Raw genomic sequence first — 20,311 nt, 5'->3', positions numbered from 1 at the left:
AAACATCGATCAGCTGCCTCCTGCACACCCCCTACTGGGGATGTGCCCGCAACCAAGGTACATGCCCTTGACCAGAATTGAACCTGGGACCTTTCAGTCCGCAGGCCGACGCTCTACCCACTGAGCCGAACCGGTCAGGGCCCGATGTGTTATTTCTTATAACTACATGTGAGGCTATGGTTCTCTCAAAGTTTAATTTAAAAAAACTAAAGGGGAAAACAAAAATGGACTTTTACAGAGTTTGTAAGCACGTAAATTGCTCACGTCATGATACTCAGAAAAAAACACTGATATTAAGAAAAACGTTGTGAAAAAAAGAGGATAGAAAATTCCATATCATGAGTATGTGGAAAAGTCTTCTACCACCTGAGCCCATAAATAAAAGGCAGGGAAGGCACACAGCCACAATGCCAGCAGAGGCTCACACCGGGGTGGTGGTGGGGGGGGTGGTGGTGGGGGGGGTGGTGGTGGTGGTTTATTTGTGATGTTTTTTCTTAAGTACACCTTTCTAGTGCTTTCCCAATTTATCATTACAGGTGTTAGTCCCAGGTGATGGCTTTAAAATACATCTATAAATGCCTCGATACTACTCCCTTCAAGAGTGGGGGGAGCTCAATTCCCTCCCCTTGAGTGTGTAACTGAGTGACCTGCTTCCGATGAAGATGATAAAACCAAAGTGAGCATGAGTGGCCTCAGATCCCAGGTCCTAAGAGGCACAGCAGCTTCCACCCTGTGTGCCCTGTCTTTCTCACTGTCACTCTCTCTTCCTGTCTCCCTTGTGAATCACTGGCTCGGAGGGAAGCCAGCTGCCATGTCACAAGGATGCTCAAGCAGCCCTGTGGCGAGTCCACATGGCGAGGAACTGAGACTTCCTGCCAACAGCCGTGCGACTGAACCATCTTGGAAGCAGAGCCTCTGCCTGCACTGGCCTTCGTCCGACCTCATGAGAGACCCTGGGCAAGAACTACCCGCACAGTTGTTCTCAAATTCCAGACCCACAGAAACTATCCTGTATAATAAAGAGGTAATATGCAAATTGACCCTCACGTCATCACACAAGATGGCCGCCCCCATGTGGTCAAAGATGGCCACCACAAGATGGCCAGCAGGGGAGGGTAGTTGTGGGCGACCAGGCCTGCAAGGGAGGGCAGTTAGGGGCAACCAGGCTTGCAGGGGAGGGCAGTTGGGGGCAATCGGGCCGGCAGGGGAGCAGTTAGGCGTCGATCAGGCTGACAGGGGAGTGGTTAGGGGGTGATCAGGCTGGCAGGCAGGCGAGCAACTGGGAGCCAGCAATCCCAGACTGTGAGAGGGATCAGGCCTAAACTGGCAGTTGGACATCCCCCGAGGGGTCCCAGATAGGAGAGGGTGCAGGCTGGGCTGAGGGACACCCCCCCACACACACACACACACAGTGCACGAATTTCGTGCACCGGGCCTCTAGTGGGATAATAAATGTCTATTGTTTGAAGTCACTAATTTTGGAGCAATGTTATGCAGCAACAGATAACAGCACGGACAATATAGATTTTAAAACAAAAATCCAAATCCTACCTAAGCCTGGCTCTAAAGAAACAACAAACAAGGAGCAGGTCCAAAGGAAACCTCAGAGACCCAGTTCATTCTGCTACACAAATCCCTCCTGAGACTCCTGCTGGCCCAGGGGCTGGTGGCAGGCACACCTAAGAGGGTGGCCCCAGGGCAAGTCACTGGAAACAGGGCAGACTCAGGAGTGTCACAGGCCACACTCGAAGGATTTGGGGAGCTGGAGAAGATAAGCTCGTGCCTAAAGGCAGTGGCTACAGAAGGAAAGAAGAAGGGCTGAGGCCAGGGGAAGATATGTCCCAGGAAATCCACACATTGGGGGTGCCTAGAATTGGCCACTGCCACCACACCCAGCACTTGGTGGCCATTTAGCATTTGTCAAGAACTGGGCTGTATCAGGTCTGAAACACCCAGGGAGACACAGCACCGTTTACTCTCTTGCCTTAGGTCACGCTAGTGTTTTCGTCAACGTGTTTAAACTTGAATCTTGGCTCCAGCAAAGGGCAATTACCAATAAGAATGATAAGCTGTGGGGAGGCTCACCTGGCCGACACACGCTTACGCTGCTCACAGGACTGCCTGCTTTCCTGGCACCCACAGGCACTGCTCCACCTGACCCTGTCGCACAGACGTCTCAGTCACATCTCTGCCCTTGGGTGATGACTCTCCTAACACCCACAGATAGACTTGAAGTCCCACTCCCATGCCAGGGACGGCGGATTCAGGCAGGGACACCAGGCCTGCATGGGAGCAGGAGCCCCCAAGTGGAGGTCTCTGCCATTGTCAGCCACTGTACTGCTCCTTCCCCGCCAACAGGTGGCGCTGACTTCCTGCCGGAACTCGGGCAAGGCGGGGCCTGCAGGCTCTGCAGAGGACAATGGCTGCCTGTCTCCTGCCTCTGGTGGGGACCAGAGGAGGTGGTGCTGGGATGGCTGGGGGCAGGGAACCTGGGAAAAGAGCCGGGGACCAGGACAGAAGGGCCCGGCACCTATTGCAGGGACAGGCTGTCTGTTTTCCTGGCCTGTTCCTGGCTTTGCCCTCCTTGCTCCCACTCATGCTGAGACGGTCGGATGATACAGGCATACCTTCTTTTATTATGCTTCGCTTTATTGTGTGCTTGACAAATGTTGCATTTTTTTTATAAACCGAAGGCAAGATCGCCCCCAAACCCCAGAAAAAGATTATGACTTGCTTTATAGCGGTGGCCGGGAAATGAATCCTCCGTGTCTCGGAGGTATGCCTGTAATTAAGTGACGTGAGGGAGGTGCTAGTGAAAGCACTGCATAAACGAACCAAATCAACACACTGTACGCCTTAAGCTTACACAGTGTGATATGTCAATTACATCTCAACTAAAAACTGATAAAACAACGCAGTCAGATAGGAAATGGCAAAGGAAGAAGAGTCTGTGGAGGCTCCCACTGCGCTGACGGCCAGGCCGGGCCCAGAACCCACTCTGTCTTCTGCATCCCGACTGGCCTCCAGCTCTGCCTGCGGCCGGAGCTGCCCCTTTCACCACTAAGCGTGGAGCCACCGAGAGCTGGCCCCCAGCCTGGCCCACCGCACAGCCCGCCACAGGCCATGGCCGAGCAACCCTTGCCTGCTGTAGTTCTGGTCTGACCCGAACGGGTACTTTGGTGAAATGTGGTAGAAAGGAATGACTAGGAAAATGAAAGGAAGACATGCAAAGTAAGAGCCCCGCCTCTTCAGGAGAAGGCTCACTCTCTGTTTCTGGGTCCCTCTTACTGCAGGGCTTGGGCCGCCCCGCTGACCACTGTCCAGGAGTAGGCTGCCTCCCAAGCTCTCACGGGAACCCACTGCATCTCCACCTGACGGGGCCGAGTCGGCCCAGGCCAGGGGCCAAGCTCTGGCATTTCCTCTCCGCTGGACATCAAGGCTGCCTCTGGGACCCACTCCCACGTCACCGCAGGGTGACTGACGTTGGTGAGGCAGAACAGAAGCGGGACCGAGAAGCGGGACCTTGGTGTCCTCCCCTGTAACATGGCCACACACACATCGTTCACCCCGGCTGTTCGGAAGCCCAGCGATGGCTGCTGAGCTCCCGTGCTGCCCTCAGGCTGGGAGTGCGCTCTGCATCCTGGTGCCCCTGCCCCGTCCTGAGCACACGCACACAGCCATGTGCTGCCACGCCGCCTTCCCACCAGCAAACGGCAAAGGACTGGAGGCCAGGTGAGCCCTGCCTTCTCCCTCTCTGGTGCTCGCCGGCAGCCTGTCCCTGTCTGGCTGGCAAGCCAGTTGCCTGCTAAGCCTGGGGTCCCAATACAGAGGAGAACTCACGGGTCACAGGGGCCTTTTCCTCCTCCACTTCCTCGCTGTCCTCCTCCTCCGGCCTGGGCAGCTTCGTGAATTCGGAAAGGTCTGTCTGCAGCAGCTGGGAAACGGCTTCATGGGCCAGAGATGCAGCCAGAGGTGGCGGAGCGTTCCTGGGACGGGAAAGAAGTGAGCTGGGCTGGCGCCTCAGCAGAAGCCAACGTCAGAGGGACCCCTCAGGCCCCTTCCCCCAGGGACGCCCCTCAGGAGGTAGCAATGACTACTTGCACCCCACCCTGGGGCCACACGAGCAGGTCAATCTCTTGTCCTTGGGGAGCCGACGTCCACATGACGCCATTTCCTGGGGCCTGTGCTGCTCCAGACGTGGGCTGGGGCCGGTGGGGCGGGGGTGTCACAGACTTGTGGGCGGTGTCCACTGGCCTCCACGGCCAGGCCAGACAAACTGTCCAACGTTCAGCCTGATGACAGGTGCCTGGTCACCAATACCAGCTGGGGACCTCTGGGAGTTGGGGAGCTTATGGATTGAACTGTGGCCTTCAAAATACATATATTGAGTTCTAATCCCCAGTGCCTCAGAATGTGATCTTGTTTGGAAATAAGCTGGTTGCAGATATAATTAGTTAAGATGAGGTCACCCTGGAGTAGGATGGGCCCCTAATCCAATAACATTGGTGTCCTTATCGAAAGGGGAAATTCGGACACACACACACACACACACAGAATGCTGTGAGGATGAAGGCAGGGACTGGAGTGATGAACCTACAAGCCAAGGGCGGCCAACAACCACCAGAAGGAACCAGCCTTGCTGGCACCTTGATCTTGGACTTCCAGCCTCCAGAACTGAGACAATACATTACTGTTGGTTAAGGCGTCAAGCCTGTGGTCCTTCATCACGGCCACCCCAGAAAACTAACAAAAAAAGGAGCGTGGGACCCTTGGGCTGTGCTTAGAAGGCTGGGCTGTGCATGGCCCAAGGGGTCCCTGGTCCATCAGAGCAGCTGGTACAAGGGGAGACTGGGGGTAGGGAGGCAGGTGTCAGAAAATGGGGAGCCATGACCTTGGTGGGCTTTGAAGAGGGACGTGACATGATGGGATAGGCTTCTCTCTGGCCTCCCCCTTCAGGGTGGACTGAAGGGTAAATGCTGCAAGGAGGCCAAGGCCCTAGCGGAACAGCACCTGGCGGTGGACAGGAGGGGACAGAGCAGGCACTGAACAGGGGACTGGACAGGTTCCTTGTCCACAGTGAGTCTCAGGTTTGGCTGAGGTCTGAACTGGAGATGGGGCCTCTAAATGAATGGGGGTGAGGGCTCGAGCGTGAAGGAGCTCGCCTGGGCAGACAGCAGCTGGAGGGCCGGGATAGCTGGAGAGGTGGCTGCCCAGGGCCGTGGAGGAACAATTCTGGGAAGCAAGACTTGTTGAGTGTTTCGAAGATCCCAGCCAGGCCACCCAGGACAGAACTGTGGAGTTGGCGTGGGCAGGAGTGGGAAAGCAAATGGAGGGAGGAGATGGGACTTTGAGCTCAGGAAGAGGGACGAGTAAGTGGCAGCTCCTAGGAAGTCGTGGGGATGAAGAGACTGAGGCCAGTCGGGAAGGACTAAATTCTGCTACGAGACACTTTCCCATGCCTGCTTGCCTGCCTGCCCAGCCTCCAGCCTTGGGGCCAGCTCCCACACCATGTTCCTGGCTCCCCCAGGCACAGGGGTCGCTACCCCTGGTACCCCACAGCCTTAAGAATATATCTTGCCCTAGCCGGTTGCTCAGTGTTTAGAGCATCGGCCCAAGGACTGAAGGGTCATGGGTTCGATTCCAGTCAAGGGCACGTACCTTGGTTGCAGATTCGATCCCCTGGCCCCATTTGAGGCACATGCGGGAGGCAGCCAATCGATGTTTCTCTCTCATATCAGTGTCTCTCTTCCTCTCTCTCTCTCCCACCCTTCCACTCTCTCTAAAAATCAATGGGAAAAAACAACAAAAAACCCTGGGGTGAGGATTAACGAAACAAAGTAAAGAATATATCCCGACCCCAGAATCGGCCTCCTCACCAGTGGGAGCCCCTTGCAGGCTGGAGGACGTGTGTTCACCCCCCTGTGCCTTTCCCTGAGGACTGGGGACCCAGGTCCAGGTGGGCGGCCTGTGGTTCTCTGCTGGGCTGACAACACTGGGCTTCACCCGGAGGGCAAGGACCTCCCACAGCCTGGCGGACGGGTCCTGTCCCTTTGGGCCTAGGCACCTGTGGTGTCTACAGATGACCTTAGGAATCTGCTGGGATGAATGAGAGGGTGGCTCAGGGGGTGAAGCCTCTGGCACTGCCTTTGAAAAACAACCAGTCAAGACATGAGAAATGACTTCCCCTGCTATTTGGGGATTTCCTGCCCACCACTGGGTTTTCCTTTTTCACAGCAGGGAGAAGGGGCGGCTGTTCCCCGGGTAGGTCGAGCTGTGTCTTCCTGCAGGCCCTCTGAAGTCCCACTGCGGAGGCCACCGAGCTTCCTTCCGGCCGTGGGGACCCAGACAATGCCTGGCTTCGGGCCACAGGCTTGCTTCCTGGATGCCCCTCCCGCCTCATCCAGGGGTTCCCGCCCACCACACTCTCAAGGCACTCAGGCCCCGCGTCAGTCGGGGCTGCTCAAGTGGCCACAAGATGCAGTGAAGGGACAGGTGTGTGTGCAAGGCCCAGGGACCTGACAATCGCTTTAGTCCCGCCCACCTCGGGATTTTCAAGGAGTTTCTAGTTTATTTTTATTTTTTTTAAATATATTTTGGTATTTTTTTTTAACAGAGAGAGGAAGGGAGAGGGACAGAGAGTCAGAAACATCGATGAGAGAGAAACATCGACCAGCTGCCTCCTGCATACCCCCCACTGGGTATGTGCTCGCAACCAAGGTACATGCCCTTGACTGGAATCGAACCTGGGACCTTTCAGTCCGCAGGCTGACGCTTTATCCACTGAGCCAAACCGGTCAGGGCTAGAGTTTCTAGTTTAGCAGCAGAGATGAAAAGGCACATAAATAATACAGTGTAAGGTACACACTGCTTGGGGACCTGAGATGTAACATGGAACTGCTAACAACAGGGGAAAGAAAGGATAGAAATTGTCACACCCTTGAACTCAGGGATCTGACTTCCAGTCAGTGTCGTAAAAGAGACCATTTACAATCTGAACAAACTCCACGGACCAATATGCTCGGGGCCCCTTTCACCCAAGAGCCCGCACGCTCGAGCTCCAGGAACGGGAGCCCCGGTGGGATGCTCCTGACAGTCACACGCAGTGTAGACAACATGTAAACATCTGCATCTACATAGGAAAGAACAACTAGAAAAAGACAAATATAACTATAAACCCTGATCCCAGAATATAAATCCACTAAGATGGCTGAAAAATATAAGACTTTAAAATATTACACTTTGCCCTGGCTGGTTTGGCTCAGTGGATAGAGCATCAAAGGGTCCCGGGTTCGATTCCGGTCAAGGGCACATGCCCAGGCTGTGGGTTCCATCCCCAAGAGGGGGGCGTGCAGGAGGCAGACAATCAATGATTCTCTTCATCACTCTCTCTCCCTTTCCCTTCCTCTCTGAAATCAATAAAAATATATTTTTTAAAAAGTTTGATACATTTAAAGAAAAAATAATAAATAAATAAAATATTACACTTTAAGGTGTTCTGAGGTGGATTCTCAGAGGCCGGCACCACCCCTGAAGCCAAACAACTGGCAACCCCCTCTACACACGCCATCCCGAGGGACACCGTCGCTGGGCATTTTCTCCTAAGCTCTGTGGGACCGTGGGGGATGCTGGGATGGATGTGGCCTGGAAGCCGGCCCACAACAGGGGCCTTTGTGCTCAGCGACCCAGGCTCCCACACAGCAGAGCGGGTGGGTCTGCTGGGGGACCGGGAGGGCGCGTGGGAATGGAGCTGACCTGTCACACAGGAAGCACACGGAGGCCAGCGCCGGGTTCTGATTTTAGGAGTGATGCAGTCACTAGGGACTCTAGGTGTGGTCCCTCAAGGAAGGATGAGGGTCACAGGCCATGAGCCTCCCCAATCCCCCCCGAGATCTGCTAACCTGGCTGTGCTCCCTTTCTGTGGCTCAGCTTCCTCGTCTGTGAAACGGGGGAAGCACCACCACACTGCTCGGTGGGGCAGCGTGGCCTGCATGCTGGGCACATGGCCAGGCCCTGCCTCAACATGGAGGCCCTGGCCAGTCTCCTAGCCTGTCTGCCCTCTGTCTCCCCATCTGTAAAACGGGACAGAAATGGGCCTGCTGCTTAGCACCTGTCACGAATTGAATCGTGCCCTCCAAAATGATATGCTGAAGTCCCAACCTGCAGTGGTTCACAATGTGACGTTATTTGGAATTAGGGTCTTTGCAGGTCAGACTGGAGCAGGGTGGGCCCCACATCCAGTAGGACTGGCATCCTTACAAGAAGGGGATGCACAGAAAGACAGGGAGGGACGCCACGTGAAGACAGACACACGGGAAGATGCCATGTGACAAACGAGAGCCAGACTGGAGTGGTGTGTCTCCAGGCCAAGGCGCACGAAGGACTGGATGACACCAGGAGCCGAGAGAAGGGTCTGGAGCAGATCCTGCCAGACAGCCTTTGTCTGAGAACATTCCCTGCTGACACACTGATCTCTCACTTCAGCCTCCAGAGCTGAGACAATACATCTGTGTTGCTCTGAGCCACGGAGCCTGTGGTGCTCTGACATGGCTGCCCTTGGAAACAACACAGCGTTGTCCCGGGGATTCACACAGGGAACATGATTTGCACAGGGAAGGACGTGGGGGGTAAATGCCAGGTTCAAGGCTGGCCTGTGGCACGTGCCATGCCCCTTCCTCCTGTCCTGTGCTGTCCCCTCCCGGTGGGTGCACGGCCTACCTGCTGCTCAGGAAGCCCACTGCCAACTCGGCCAGCTCGCCCTCCACCTCCTCCTGGCTCAGCACCGTCCCTGGGATCTTCCATGGCAAAGGGCTCTCCGCGCTCAGTGGGGCTGGGAAGTCGCGGAGAAACTTGTCCAGGAAGCTGGGGGTCTCCTCTGCCATCTGGCTGCTCTGCTCTGGGGCTCCAGAGGCCATGCCCAGATCATCCCGGGGGGGCCTGCTGCCAGGGTTCCAGGCAGGCTTCACTCTAGGGAGAGACAGGAGGGTGAGCAAAAACAGGAAGCATTTGGTGCCCTGCTGTGGGGTCTTCGGGCCCTGCAGTGCTGACTGCCAGGTCTCCGGCACCTCCAAGCATCATACAGCAGGTGTCACACCAAGCCCGGAGCTCAGGGCAAAGGGGCAGGGCCACCCAGTTTCACGCACAGCTCAGGGGGCCCAAGTAAGTGGGAGGCACAACCCTGGCTGGTCTGATCTGAGAGGGATGGGGAAGCGGCTTCAGGAGAGGGAACCAGGAGCAGCAACTGCATGGGTGTCCTAAGGAAGCTGTGTTACTGGCAGAGATGGGCAGCATGGCCAGTGGTGGGCAGGAGAGGGAACTAGGGCCAGGCCACCGAGGCAGGTGAATGTGGCAGGTGAGGGGGTTCAACTTGACCCAGGACCTGGGCATCCAGGAGGTGAGGAAGTGATGGCAGCAGGTCTGTGAGCCTAAAGGTGGTACCCAGAGGGGTGGGTGAAGGGTCACCTGTTGGGGAAGGAAGAAAAGGGCCTGGACAGGATGGTGGCAGAGCCCACATGCAGGAGAGAGCTGGCCCTGGGCTATTGCAGAAGGCACCAGGCTGTGGGGTGCCCAAGGGCGTGGCAGGAGGGAAGCAGAGGGCTAACCCAGGACAATCAGGGGAGTTTGGGATGTGGTCACCCTAATAAGTTCTCTCCATCGGGAGGAGTCCAGGCCTCCTGAGGCCCGGCTGGAAGGCAGGCACAGGCCACCGACCCGACTGTCCCGGGCATAGCGCCAGCCTCCAGGGCTCTTCCTCCCAGCAACCTTAGGAAGGCAGAGGGCTTACTAGCTGCCATCCCCTGTGCATTACCTGACACACTCCTGGGAGCCAGGACGAGCCCCCCATTTCACAGATGGGAACCCTGAAGCTTGGGGAGGGGCAGTCCTTTGCCCGAGAATAGATGATGGGGTCATGGGGGGATTCTGGAGCCCAAGCTCATCATGCCTCCCTTCCCTCACCCCACTTCTCACATCTGGAAGGTATCACTCACCCCCATCTTTCACCCCAATGAGGGACTCCAGCTCCTCTCCCCCAGCTGAGAGCCACCCTCTCCACCTCAAACCCAGCCCCTCCCTCCCCAGCCTGTCTGGCTCAGTTTGTATGCCAGCAAAGGTCCTGTCTGTCAGACAACCCATGGCCCCAAGGGTCCACTGGACTCCCGCCTCCTACGCACAGCCCTCCAGAACCAAACAATCCCATAGGTCTTCCCTTCACTGCCCCTCAGGGTTAGCCTCTGCCTGGGTAGTCACCTCCCATCGCCACCTGCTCCTGACAGGCTCCTCACTCTTGCCCCTGGCTCTCTTCCTCTCCATAGCATCCAGGCTGGGAGACTTTCTTTGGGAATGAATTCCACAAATTTATCCCCCAGAAAAATAGTATTTCTTTTTTTTTTTTAATGTATTAATTTTGAGAGAGAGAAAGAGAGACATTGATGTGAGAGAGAAACATCGATTGGTTGCCTCCTGCACACTCCTCCAACCAAGGATTGAACCCACACCTGGTATGTGCCCTGACCGGGAATTGAACCTGCTACCTTTCAGCGCACGGGGCGACACTCACACCAGCCTGGGCAAAAGTTAATTTTTAAAAGCAGACACACAGAAATAATGTAGAGCCCTAACCGGTTTGGCTCAGTGATTAGAGCGTCGGCCTGTGGAATGAAAGGTCCCAGGTTCGATTCCGTCAAAGGCATGTACCTTGGTTGCGGGCACATCCCCAGTAGGGGGTGTGCAGGAGGCAGCTGATCGATGTTTCTCTCTCATCAATGTTTCTAACTCTCTATCGCTCTCCCTTCATCTCTGTAAAAAAAATCAATAAAATATATTTAAAGAAAGAATGTAGAAATGGGGCCACAATTGGAGTGATAGGACATGGGGACAGACTTAGGTTCATTGTTATCCTTCCATTTACTCGTAAGGAGAAGCGAATACAATGCAACCCCAGATTACAAAGGCAAAGGGTTAAAAGCTCAAGAATGTAAAATAAAGAAGGGAGACCACTGCATTGCAACCACCAGGGTAAGACTGAGAAACGGGGAGATCGGGAAAGTCTGGGATCAGGAAAGTGGGGTGGTGAGGGTCAGCTTGGGAGGAGGACGGCCAGCCAGGCCCCACCAGGGCCACAGATACAAGAATCAAGCCAAAGACAACAACCAGATGACAGCAAGCATTTCCCAGCAGGCTTGGACACCCTGGGGCAGAAAGTTCCAGCCTCCTGTTGCTTAGAGAAGAGAAATGTAATGCCACGCTGCCCCAAGCAGCACTGAGTGTCCCAGGTCGGGTTGGGAAAGGCTGAGCACAGAAACCAATACTCCACAGGCGCTGAAACCTCAGGGTCCAAGCAAAAAGGCAGCGTCCTCACTGACCTCCCCAGAAGGCACGGGAGGGCCCACAGAATAAAGGACAGAGTTCAAGGCCCTTCGCCTTCCACCTCACTTGCTGGTGGTGGCGCTGCTGGACATTCTGTAACGCGGGAGCCTCCTAGCCTTGGGATGCTGTTTTCTACGCCAGGAGCCCCCTCCCCTCCCAAGAGAGCCAGTTTCCCTTGGGGTTCAGGGGCCCTTCTTCTCTGCATTGCAGACCTGGTCTCTGCCACGGCCCTGCTCACCACGCAGGGGGCTGCGGTCGTGTGCCCTGTGCCCAGTGCCCCACTTCCAGGGTCCAGTGTGGGCCTGGACAGCAGCCTGAGTGGGACCCGTGTGCCTTGGGGGGTCCAGAGGGCGAGGCAGCACAGGTATGACAGGGTTGGCCTGCAGCCTGGGGTGCGGGATGGCTTACACTCAAGGCCTGCACCAGCTCCGCTCCTTCGCCACGCAGGTGGGTGGCCCCGAGCCGCCCTGCCTGCTGTTTCTGCATCACCGAGAGGAGGTGAGATGCAAGGAGAGGAACCAGGACATGGTTTCCGTTCTCTGGGGCCCCGCTGGTTTATGACATACGAGTAATTTCCTTCCCTGCCCTTCCTTTTTTCAACAGACTCCCGACTCGTGCTGGAGTCACATGGATATGAGCAAAACAATCCCAGCCCTTGGGAGCCTGGGGCCTAGAGATAAAGGATGAAGAGGGGAGGGCAGAGGGAGGGGCTGGGTGTCAAGGAATTCCTAACCCAAAGGGGGACCCAGAGGTGGCCCTGGGAATGCCAGGAGGACAATGCTGTGGCCCTGAGCTCTCACGGGACCACCTGAGGAGACAGTCTCCGGAACCATGCAGGCCCAGGCCCAGGCCCAGGCCCAGGCAGAGCAGGATGAGGCGGCGCTGAGGCTGGTGCAGGGATGTTCCAACGGGATGCTCAGGAGGGACTTGGGCATGGGTGTGTGCAAGTCACCAAAGACCTGGGGTGAGTCTGGGAGGGTACTGAGCCTCCGGCCCCCAAAGCCACCTGCCTCAAACAGTCTGGCTAGACCGGGCTCCTGGAATGACGCCCCGCTGCACGGGCAGCCAGAGTGACCGAATGTCAGTGCTGCCAGCTAACATCTGCCAGGGGCCCACAGGTGCCATCACTGCTTTGAGCTCTCTTCCTGGATCACCTCTTTTCACCTCCCAACACCCTGCTGTCCCTGCTTTATTTATACAGGTGGGGGCTGCAGCGTAAGGGCCAACCAACTTGCCCAATGTCCCTCGATGGGGTTCATGACTACTGGCCCCTGAGTGCAACGGGAACCCCACCCATCCTGCATCGGCCAGCAGCCCCGATTCAGCCTCTCTCCTGGCCCCGTTTTTTCATTTCTGTGCCCCTTGCGCTGGCACCGCCTCACCTCCGTGCTCCTGGGCCTTGCTGGAGGGTGGCATTCCATTTTGCCTCGGGACCTCTCTAACCCAAGCCCCACAACACCGTTGAGGCCCAGCCCTCTGTCTTCTGTGGCTCTAGAACACGTTTGCTGGCACCTGGCTTGTAAAAAGTCCGTTTTCCCCCCGTTTAAAATACCAACTTTCCTCTAGTTTACTAGTTTTAACTCATAAGCTCAACTAACGCTTATTTGTACAATTGCATTTTTTCTAGGTCTGGACAAAATACTTGTTGAGTCCTGTTTGACTTCAGAAACCTCGTGGGGAAAAAAAAGAGCAATCCTCAGAAAGGGGAACCGAATCACTGTTACAAAACTACTGTATTCACCGTTTAAAATTTTTCTACAAAAGGAGAATCTTCTGCCCTGACCGGTTTGGCTCAGTGGATAGAGCGTCGGCCTAGGGACTGAAGGGTCCCAGGTTCGATTCCAGTCAAGGGCATGTACCTTGGTTGCGGGCACATCCCCAATAGGGGGTGTGCAGGAGGCAGCTGATCGATGTTTCTCTCTCATCGATGTTTCTAACTCTCTATCCCTCTCCCTTCTTCTCTGTAAAAAATCAATAAAATACATTTAAAAAAAACAAAAAACAAAACAAAAGGAGAATCTTCTTTCTTTACTTCTGAAAAACTACTGGAGTTTGTAAATGCATCCAGATCTTTTCATATAGATTATACACACACACACACATGTATATATACATAAATATATACAATTTATATATATACATGTATAAATTTTATGGTAAAACATACACAACATACAATTGACCATTCTACCCATTTTTTTTTCTTTTTAAATATATTTCATTGATTCTTTACAGAGAGGAAGAGAGAGGGATAGAGAACCAGAAACATCGATGAGAGAGAAACACCGATCAGCTGCCTCCTGCACACTCCCTACTGGGGATGTGCCCGCAACCAAGGCACATGCCCCTGACCGGAATCGAACCTGGGACCCTTGAGTCCGCAGGCCGGCGCTCTATCCACTGAGCCAAACCGGTTTCGGCCATTCTACCCATTTTTAAGGGCACAGTTTTGTGGCATTGTTGAGCAACCACCACTTCCACAGGCTTGACCTTCTCACTAGATTGTAAGCTCCCTGAGGTCAGGAAGCCCACCCCTGTCCCCTCAGGTGTTAACACTGCCTCTGTGCACGGCAGCCCGCAGGCGTGATGGCAGAGGGAGGGGCTGGCTTCCTTCCACCACCAGTGGGTGGTGTGGGCTGAGAGGTGCAGCCTGAGGTGGGGAACCTCGAAGAGAAAGCGCAAACACTCTGGGGACACAGTGGGCAGCAGAGAAAGGCTTTGAAGGCGGGGCTGGCAGCAGGCGAGATCTCAAAGGAATTCTCCGAAGGAACCTGTGTGGAGGTTGATTGCTTTCAAAGTGGCATCTTTGTTTGTTTACCTCTGACAACTAAGCAGAAAGCACATGCTGTTCGGCCATGTGGCCGGTGGAGAAATAGGCTCAGGGGCAGCGAACAGCCCACCTAAGGTCACTGGGATCAAACAGGATCTCCAGGTGCCCTTATTAATTATTATAGTTCCACCTCGGTTGCAGGAAGAGGAGAGTGAAATCTGACAACAGGCCGGACATAAGCATAAAGGCCAGAAGTGAGCTGGCGATGACCTCAGAGTCTCTCTGGCCAAGTGGGAGCACAGCTCCACCCAAAGACCGGGCCCCAGGGAATGCCATGAGGACGTGTGTCACTCAGGACCTGTGCCTGGCTGGGGGGATGCTGGGGGAGGAGTCCATCACCATCCACTGGGCCCCACCCTGCCAGGCCCTGCAGGAAAATCCCTACAACCAGGTGCCGTTTCTCCCTACTGCACAGAGAGGCCAAGGGGCTCGCCTGAGGTCGCACAGCTGCAGCGGCGGGTCCCCGGTTCTACCTCACACGTGTCCCGCTAAAGCTGCTGCAGCCCAGGCACCGGCTTTCGGCAAAGCCGCTGAAATACACCTGGGGGAGGGCCGAGGGCGGCAGCAGGCCACGGGTGCGGGCTCTTGGGCAGAGACGCAGTCCTGCAAAGGTGCAGGGGCTGGTGAGGTGGGGGTCTGGGCAGTGGGCGCGGCCCAAACACTCCAGAGGGAGCGGCGAGGCGGGGAGGGGCCGCACGCCGGACACACGGGGCGGTTCACCCCTCAGCACCCCGTTCTTCTTTGGCCCTCAGTCCCCACCTGGCCCTGGCTCGGCCACACCCCCGCCAGGCCGTTCTGCACCCTTGGCTGCTCAGCCCCCCCAATTCCCCGCCTCAGGTTCCTCAGCAGCGCCTCCCGCTCTTCAGCCCCCCAACTCGGCCCCCTGACCCTTTTGGGTCTCTATCTCGGCCTCCCCGCCTCCGCAGCACCCCGTTCCGCCCCTTCTGGTCCTCAGCGCCCCCATTTCACCCCTGCGCAACTGGAGCCCCCACCTGAGCCTCACCCCAGCGCCGTCAGCACCGCAGTCCCGCGCCCCGGGTTCCCTCTCCCCCAGGTCCCCGCGGGCCTCACCTGCCACTCAGCCGCTCGGCGCTCCGCGAGCCGCTCCGGCCGGCCCCGCCCACTTCCCGTCCCCCGGCGCCGCGGGCGTCGCGCAGGCGCGGTCAGGCCTGGGCGGGCGCGGGGGTGGGGGGGGCAGGCCTCTGCTGCCCCCTGGCGGCCTCCAGGCTCGTGACCGCGGCCCTTTCATTTCAGGGGAAGAGCGGCCCCTCCTGGGTCCCGGCTGCTCACTGGGACTTGCTTCACTTCCCTGGCCTTTGAATGGGGACAAGCGGTCCCTATTTCACAGCGCCCACAAGTTAAGCAAGTTGTGCAGTCAACAGCCGTTCAGTGGCAGCGCACGGATACGCACCCAGACTGTCCAGGGCCCGCCGTCCATCAGGAAAGGAGGCCCAGGCCACCATGCTTTTAGAGACTTATACACTGAGTGGCCAGATTATTAGGCGTTCAGAGATCATAATAATCTGGCCACTCAGTGTATAAGTCTCTGCTGCTACGACAATTACCACAAACTTGCACAAATTTATTGACAGTCTGGAGGCCGGAAGTCCACAAGGTCTGAACGGGCTAAGTTCAAGGTGTCAGCAGGTACGTTCCTTTCTGGGAGCGTTGGTGGGAATCTGTTTCCTCACTTTTCCAGCTTCTAAAGACTGCCCCACTCCTCTGCCTGTGGTCTTTCCATCTTCAAAGTAAAGACCCTTGTGAGGACATTGGGCCACCCAGATAATCCGGATCATCTCCCTCTTTTAAAGTCAGATGATGGCAATCTTACTGGTAATTCCATCTGCAATCGTGATTCCTTTTTGCCACATAGGGGCCAGAAAGATCTAGACATCTTTAGCGGCCACTTTTTTTGCTACGGCAGAAGCCCACAAAATTGATTTAACACCAAAAGAAATAGATGAACTTTTAGGTGAAAGACAAATCTTTTAGTATATAATACTGATATATTCATCCTCATATCAATGCAGTTGTAAAGTATAATTTTTAAAATCTATCTTATGGAGGAAGGGTCCTCAAAAGTTCTGTGGTGTCCCTGCCCACCTGACCTGTGTCCACACACCGGCCTGTGTCCTTCCTTCCCAGGAATTAAGGTCTCTGGGATGCTTCACTAACAGGAACGTTTTAGTGAAGCCAGGAACCTGGAGAACTACAGTTGGCCAGTTTGAAAGGAAACCGCCTGGGATGGGGGTGGGTCTAGAAGGCGGGGGTGGGGGGTGTCTGGGCAGATAAAACAGGGTAAAGGGGGGGTGCTGCCTTATCCCATCCTCCTACTCACACACCCCTAGATCCTGTTGTCAGTAAGGCCTGAGGCTACTTCTTATAACCTGTGACCTTGGATATGTTTTTTTAGGTTCCCTCAAGCCTCAGTCTCTCCCCCAGAAAAATGGGGGACAAGAGCAACCAACCTATCTCATAGAGTTGTTGTGAGAACCCGCATCAGTATTTCCCAAAGTATGTCTGGACCACCTGCAACAGAATGACCGCGGGGGGGGGAGATTGAGAACCACAGTGTCGGTGAGGTGGCACGCGGGACAGGATCTCCCACACTGTGCAGTGGGGTGCCCGTGAAAGCAGATGTATCTGCAGCCTCCTCAGCTGGGGCCCACATGTATTAGAGCAGATTCCCTTCAAGGCTGGCGGCTTGGAGAGGAGGCAAAGCAAGGCACTGCCACTTGGCTAGGAGCATGCCCCTTCCTGGCACTGGGCCCAGGGCATGCCTGTGAGATGACTTGTGCCCTGTGGCTTCTGTCAACCTCTCCCTGTCTGCATTCCATCACACCGCAGCCCTGGCTGCCCACTTCCATGCTGTGAAAGGAATCTCTCAGTGAGGCCCACCCCACCCAGCCAGAGCCTCTTTGTTCTCACAAAGCTGTGCCCCCGGCATGGGGGAGCAGCACTGGGGGCTCCCAAAGAGCTCAGCCTCGGTTTTCCTCCTGTCTCCGCCCCCCTGACCGAACTCTCTCCTGGTCTCCAAATGTCTCCTGTTCTGGAACCCCCACCTTGAGCCTTCTGCGTCCCCCCACCCCGCCCCCCATCCGCAGGTGGTTATAACACCTCCCTCCTGCGGCTCTTCCACTCCCTGTGCCCTCACACATTGCCAGGCTCACTGTAGAGATGGGGTCATATTGGTCCTGGGCTTTCAAACCATCACTGAGCTGTGACCTTGGGAAGGAGGTGCAAACCCTCATCCCTATACTCCAGGCCACTTGCAGTGGGGTGTCCACTGTCTACGTGGCCTACACCCCCAGGTGAAATGTACTACCCAACGGATCCCCTTTACCAACCAGATGAACCAGAATGCCCTGATGTAACTGCATATGTTTGTGCTACCAAAAGCCACATTTACCAGAACGAGTGTTTCTTTTGTATTGCTCGGTGGGATCTTGGTCCTCATGTTAAATTTGATAAATGTTGTAAATTTGATTAATGGGTAGCAGAGTATTACATTTGCTTATTCCTTTTTTTTAAAAGAGTCATCTTTAAAAAAAAAAAAAATATATATATATATATATATATATATATATATATATATATATATATATATATTTATTGATTTCAGAGAGGAAGGGAGAGGGAGAGATAGAAACATCAATGATGAATCATTGATCGGATCAAGCACGCAACCCAGGCATGTGCCCTTGACTGGAATCGAACCCTAGACCCTTCAGTCTGCAGGCCGATGCTCTATCCACTGAGCCAATCCAGCTAGGGCCATTTGCTTATTCTTTTCACTACTTAATTCTGAAAACCATTTCTTTTGGAATTTAAGGATGTATAATAAATATCATACTGCTCTATGCTGCACCCAAATTTGTAACAAAATTGGGGGGAAAAATAAACTAATGGAGAATTAAATATTGCATTTGTTAGAAATAAATAATAATAATCATAGGAAGTTTCTGTCCTTTGAGTAAACTTAAGACTGGATGCACCTTTCTTCCCTGGCACCCCAGATATAAAAAGCTCCTGTGATCCATGAGACCATCTGAGCTTTTTTTTTTTTTTTTTAAATATATTTTTATTGATTTTAGAGAGGAAGGGAGAGGGAGAGACGGAAACAACAATGATGAGAGAGAATCGCTGATCGGCTTGTGCCCTTGACCTGAACCGAACCCGGGACCCTTCAGTCCGCAGGCCGCCGCTCTATCCACTGAGCCAAACCAGCCAGGGCCCAACTGAGCTTCGTCTTGCCTAAATATATGACCAATTCTGATGATGGTCAGGGACGGGTCTCCCTAGTTTGCCTACCTTTAAACAGGAGAGTGTTCACAGCTCGGCGGGCTTCTGGGTGCCTGTGGAAAACGGGCTGATGGGAGGTAACGTGAGTTCGGCATTTCCGAGGGAGATCAGGAGGAAACCAATGAATGTGACCCAGTTCCAAGAGCGGATTCCAAGAAGGAAATCCCAGAATTTCAAGGAGGAAGGACCTTGAACTACTGACGCTCACCTCTCCACTCCATTCCGGATCTCATTTCCTTTTCTATCCAGCCTGGACACCAGGGCCAAGCCTATCAGCCACGCACCGGTCAATGTCTTCATCATTCTTACCCATTGGCTTGCACAGTCTGTTCAATCTTGGGCCATCAAGGGCCCTTTTTGTTGCAAGTGACAGGGACCAGATTCAATGTAGTTTAACCAAGAACAGGAAGGACGGAATGGCCCACAAGGGTCCGTGGGTTCTGACGCCAGGCGCAGCTGGTTCCAGCAGTCCACACGACGCCCGCAGCCGTGTCAGCGTACGCCACACAACAAACCACCCCTCGAGCACCCATCCACTTGCTCCTGGTTCTGGGAACTGGCTGAGCCGTGTTTCTGGTCTGGACCGGCTCACCTGAAACTGAAGGTCGGTCGGCAGCACCTTCCCTCACATGTCTGGCAATTGGCTCAGCGTCAGCTGGAAAATCAAATGCCTTGGCCATGTCTTTCTCGTGCTCCCACGGGCTCGTCTGAGCTTGTTCACATGGTTCCTGGGTTCTAACAGCAGCAAGAGAAAGGGCACGGCCCGGGAGGCACACCCTCTTTAAGCCTTTGCTCACATCACGCTTGCTAATGTCTCCTTGGTCCAAGCAAGGCACGCGCCCGGCTTCAAGTGATGGGAAAGTAGGACCCGCCTCCCAATGGGAGGAACTGCAAAGCCAGCATTGCGGAGGGGTCTGCATGCCGGGAAGGGAAAAGTCGAGAGCACCGTTTCAGATTTTATGGGGTGATCTCTCCCTGCCCCCCACCAGGGTACTCTCTGCTGGCCCCTCGGAAACATCTGTGGGCCCCATTCAGCCGTTGCATGCGTGGGCAAACAGGGGTGTCCTACAGCCCACAGCCCTAGAGTTACCACCCCAGGGAGCAACCCTCGGCCAATGGAAAGACAAGAACCAGTGGATGCGTTCTCCTCTCTCCCACCTCCCGGGAGAGGCGCATGGCACCCGGCCCCTCACAGGGTCCCCAGTGGGATCAGACCCAGGCGACACACAGTAGCGATCAATTCAATAATGGTCCTCGGAATGGTGTTTCCTCCTTGTCAATCACAGCTGTCCCTTGGGATCACTGGCCAAAGCATGCCAGCCCTTGTCTCGCGCTCTGCTTTTAGGAAAACTCAAGCTGAGGCAACACCGGACGAGGGGGAAGCTGGGAGCCAACCGCAGGAACAAAGGAAGAACGACAGATGAGCGGTAAGGACCTGGATCAGCGTGGGGGCTTATTTCTCCGTCACTTGGAGACTGGAAGTGGGAAAAAAGAGCACGCCACAGTCTCAAGTCCCTGGAAAGGCCACATACGACGACTGCGGCAGGGGAAGGGAAGAGAGTCCGCATGGCGGTGAGGCTTCTACCTTTTACTTCACTGGTAAAACATTAACTCCGATCAGAGTGTGAAACGATGCGTATACTTCGTGTTCCTCCCGGAACAACTGACGAATAATGACAAACGCACTCAAGACGAGCCGGACAACTTCAAGAGTCCTCTGTCTAGTAGTCGTGGATAAAATAGCTAAACGATTCGCACACAGGTTTTTGTGAGAACATTGACTTTTATTTCTCTGGGCCAATTGCCCACAATGGG

General features: G+C 54.9%; 1 protein-coding gene across 3 annotated transcripts in view; it reads right to left on the bottom strand.

The window, feature by feature from the left end:
- Window positions 1–15,340, bottom strand: part of PPM1F (protein phosphatase, Mg2+/Mn2+ dependent 1F) — a 28,089-nt gene extending 12,749 nt beyond the window's left edge. Inside the window, exons 1-3 of one of the 3 annotated variants that reach the window (XM_079762456.1) lie at window positions 15,266–15,340; window positions 8,716–8,964; window positions 3,841–3,986 (exon numbers count right to left, since the gene is read on the bottom strand). In XM_079762456.1, the coding sequence (XP_079618582.1) occupies window positions 3,841–3,986; window positions 8,716–8,912 (343 nt within the window). In that variant the 5' untranslated portion in view covers window positions 8,913–8,964; window positions 15,266–15,340. The other 2 variants (XM_079762457.1, XM_079762458.1) reach the window with 2 other exon arrangements.
- Between the last annotated feature and the right edge of the window lie 4,971 nt (window positions 15,341–20,311).

This window comes from Cnephaeus nilssonii, assembly GCF_951640355.1.
Source record: "Cnephaeus nilssonii genome assembly, chromosome: 22".
In the NCBI taxonomy this organism is placed as follows: Eukaryota; Metazoa; Chordata; class Mammalia; order Chiroptera; family Vespertilionidae; genus Cnephaeus; species Cnephaeus nilssonii.
Note: the sequence above shows the minus strand (reverse complement) of the source record. Positions and strands in the feature narration are given on the sequence as shown.